The sequence below is a fragment of the Sinocyclocheilus grahami genome, unplaced genomic scaffold (genome assembly GCF_001515645.1).
Source record: "Sinocyclocheilus grahami isolate Dianchi unplaced genomic scaffold, SAMN03320097.WGS_v1.1 scaffold2254.1, whole genome shotgun sequence".
NCBI classification, from domain to species: domain Eukaryota; kingdom Metazoa; phylum Chordata; class Actinopteri; order Cypriniformes; family Cyprinidae; genus Sinocyclocheilus; species Sinocyclocheilus grahami.
In genome coordinates, this window is record NW_015507433.1 from 61769 (window position 1) to 64103 (window position 2335).

Below are 2335 nucleotides of genomic sequence, written 5' to 3' on the forward strand. Positions count from 1 at the left end.
CACGCACACACACACACACGATGGAAATTAAGCACAAGTTCTGCTGGCATTCCAAGCACATTTCTGCCCGAGACGAGAGACATGAAACACACGAGTCCATCCGACCAACATCTCATCATAACACGACTGATATTACAGCAACATCAGTTCACATTCATGCTGCAGTGTCATTTTTACACTTAAAGACACTCGTCTGGATCATCTGTGAAACAGACATTACACAGCAGCAAATGGAACAATGTTTAAATCTGAATGTTATTTTAAGTAGGAGTTTGTCTGCTTTATGATTAAGTATCATGCCAGCTAAAACGGCAAATTAATGGTGAGAAAAAATAAATAATAATTAAAATCAATAAACTTAATTTATTTTAAATTTATTATATTTAATCATTTTAATTTAATAAATAAAATAAAATGAATAAATTAAAAATATAAATAATAATTAATTACAAATAAATAAAAATAGATAAATGGATAGATAAATGAATGAATGTTTTTTTTAAAGCAATAAGCTCCAAGATAATCTTAAAATATCTAAAACAACCTGTAAATCTGGCCTCACGTCATTAAAAATTGTTTATTTTAAGCGGGTGCCCTGCAGCACGATTGATTCCTCAAATGCCTGAGTTTGTTCAGAGCAGGTTCCCGTTCAGGGTCCAGCAGAGCCGCAAACAACAAACATTTAACTCTCACTACAGAGTAAATACATGGTAAGAATGCACTGAATCAGATTTACAAGCACACATCTGGATCAGAGTCAGTGCAGAAGCGCTTCATGTTCAATCATACAACAATATGAAGAGGAGAAAAAGACAGACGGTTCTGACCGTGCTGAATGTCCTTCATGTCGAGATGTAAACTGGACATCAGGATCCCCACGGCCTGAGAACGCTTGGTGTTCAGCAGCTTCACCACCTACACACAGAGAGAGAGAGAGAGAGAGAGAGAGAGAGAGAGAAAGAGAGACACAGAGGATGAGGAGGAGGCAAAATAGACCAATGAAAAGCTAGAGAGAGGGAGATATTTTGTCCCTTTTCTGTCGAGGAGCATTTAAATATGACAGGACACAATTATGTTTCGCTCTGTTGTTGGCTGCAGATGCGTGTGCTCTGTTGTAATTCTGCTCTGAGCATCAGTCTGAAGGGTCTCTGCGTTGCAGACCCCTACAATAGAGTTAATGCAGCTGTGTTTGAAGTGATAAACACAAAGGAAACGAGGCGAAAAGACAAAGATGCAAAAAACAAACCAGAATCAGGCAGTAAAACCAACCAGTGAACAAATGTGATTGTTGATTGTAAATCTATACTGTAGTCTGTAAGACAAGTACTGAGAATGCTTCTATTTTGCATTATTAATAAATACATATGTAAATACACACACAAGATAGATAGATAGATAGATAGATAGATAGATATTGGCTATTGCTACAAATATCCCCCAGCGACTCAACACTGCTTTTGTGCTGCAGGGACACATATAACATGACTTAATGTCGGATGAGTGCGAGTCAATCCTCAGATCATTAGAGCGTCTGTGTGTGTAATTGCTCATTACGTCTTGATTTGACAGGGAACGTCAAAGGGAAAAGCACTCTTTTATTGCATGAACCCTGAATAGGTCACATTACAGCACAAAACGCAACGATTAACAACTGCAGGCAATTAGACCAAACAAAACAAGTTACAAAGAAGAATGTTGCTGGGTAACTCCTGACAGATACGGAAACGAGTCGCCAATTATTTCACTCATTAATCCATCATGTTTAAAGCATGAGCCAAACACAGCTGCTTTTAGCCAGCTCAAAATCTGTAGACTATTTCTGCTTTCTGAGTCCGGCTGGAACTGAAGAATCATTAGTTTAATAAAACGGTCATAACTTTTCAGCCAAAATCATATTTGTATCTGATCAGCGACTTCTCATTAACGAGTGAACATCAAAAACTGTAGAAGTTTTAAATGCGGCAATGTTATTACCTTTTATAGGAAAATAAAAAGGAAAAAAAAAAAAAAAAAAAAAAAGAGAAATTCTTTGAAATTATTCATTACTCAACCACACACACACACACCTCAACAAATTAGAATATGGTGACATGCAAATCAGCTAATCAACTCAAAACACCTGCAAAGGTTTCCCGAGCCTTCAAAATGGTCTCTCAGTTTGGTTCACTAGGCTACACAATCATGGGGAAGACTGCTGATCTGACAGTTGTCCAGAAGACAATCATTGACACCCTTCACAAGGAGGGTAAGCCACAAACATTCATTGCCAAAGAAGCTGGCTGTTCACAGAGTGCTGTATCCAAGCATGTTAACAGAAAGTTGAGTGGAAGAAAAA

General features: G+C 37.6%; 1 protein-coding gene across 1 annotated transcript in view; it reads right to left on the reverse strand.

The window, feature by feature from the left end:
* Positions 1-2335, reverse strand: part of LOC107574504 (formin-2-like) — a 35538-nt gene that overhangs the window by 22783 nt on the left and 10420 nt on the right. The window contains exon 6 of the mRNA XM_016260960.1: positions 828-915. Within this exon, the coding sequence (XP_016116446.1) occupies positions 828-915 (88 nt within the window). The remainder of the gene's footprint in view (positions 1-827; positions 916-2335) is intronic.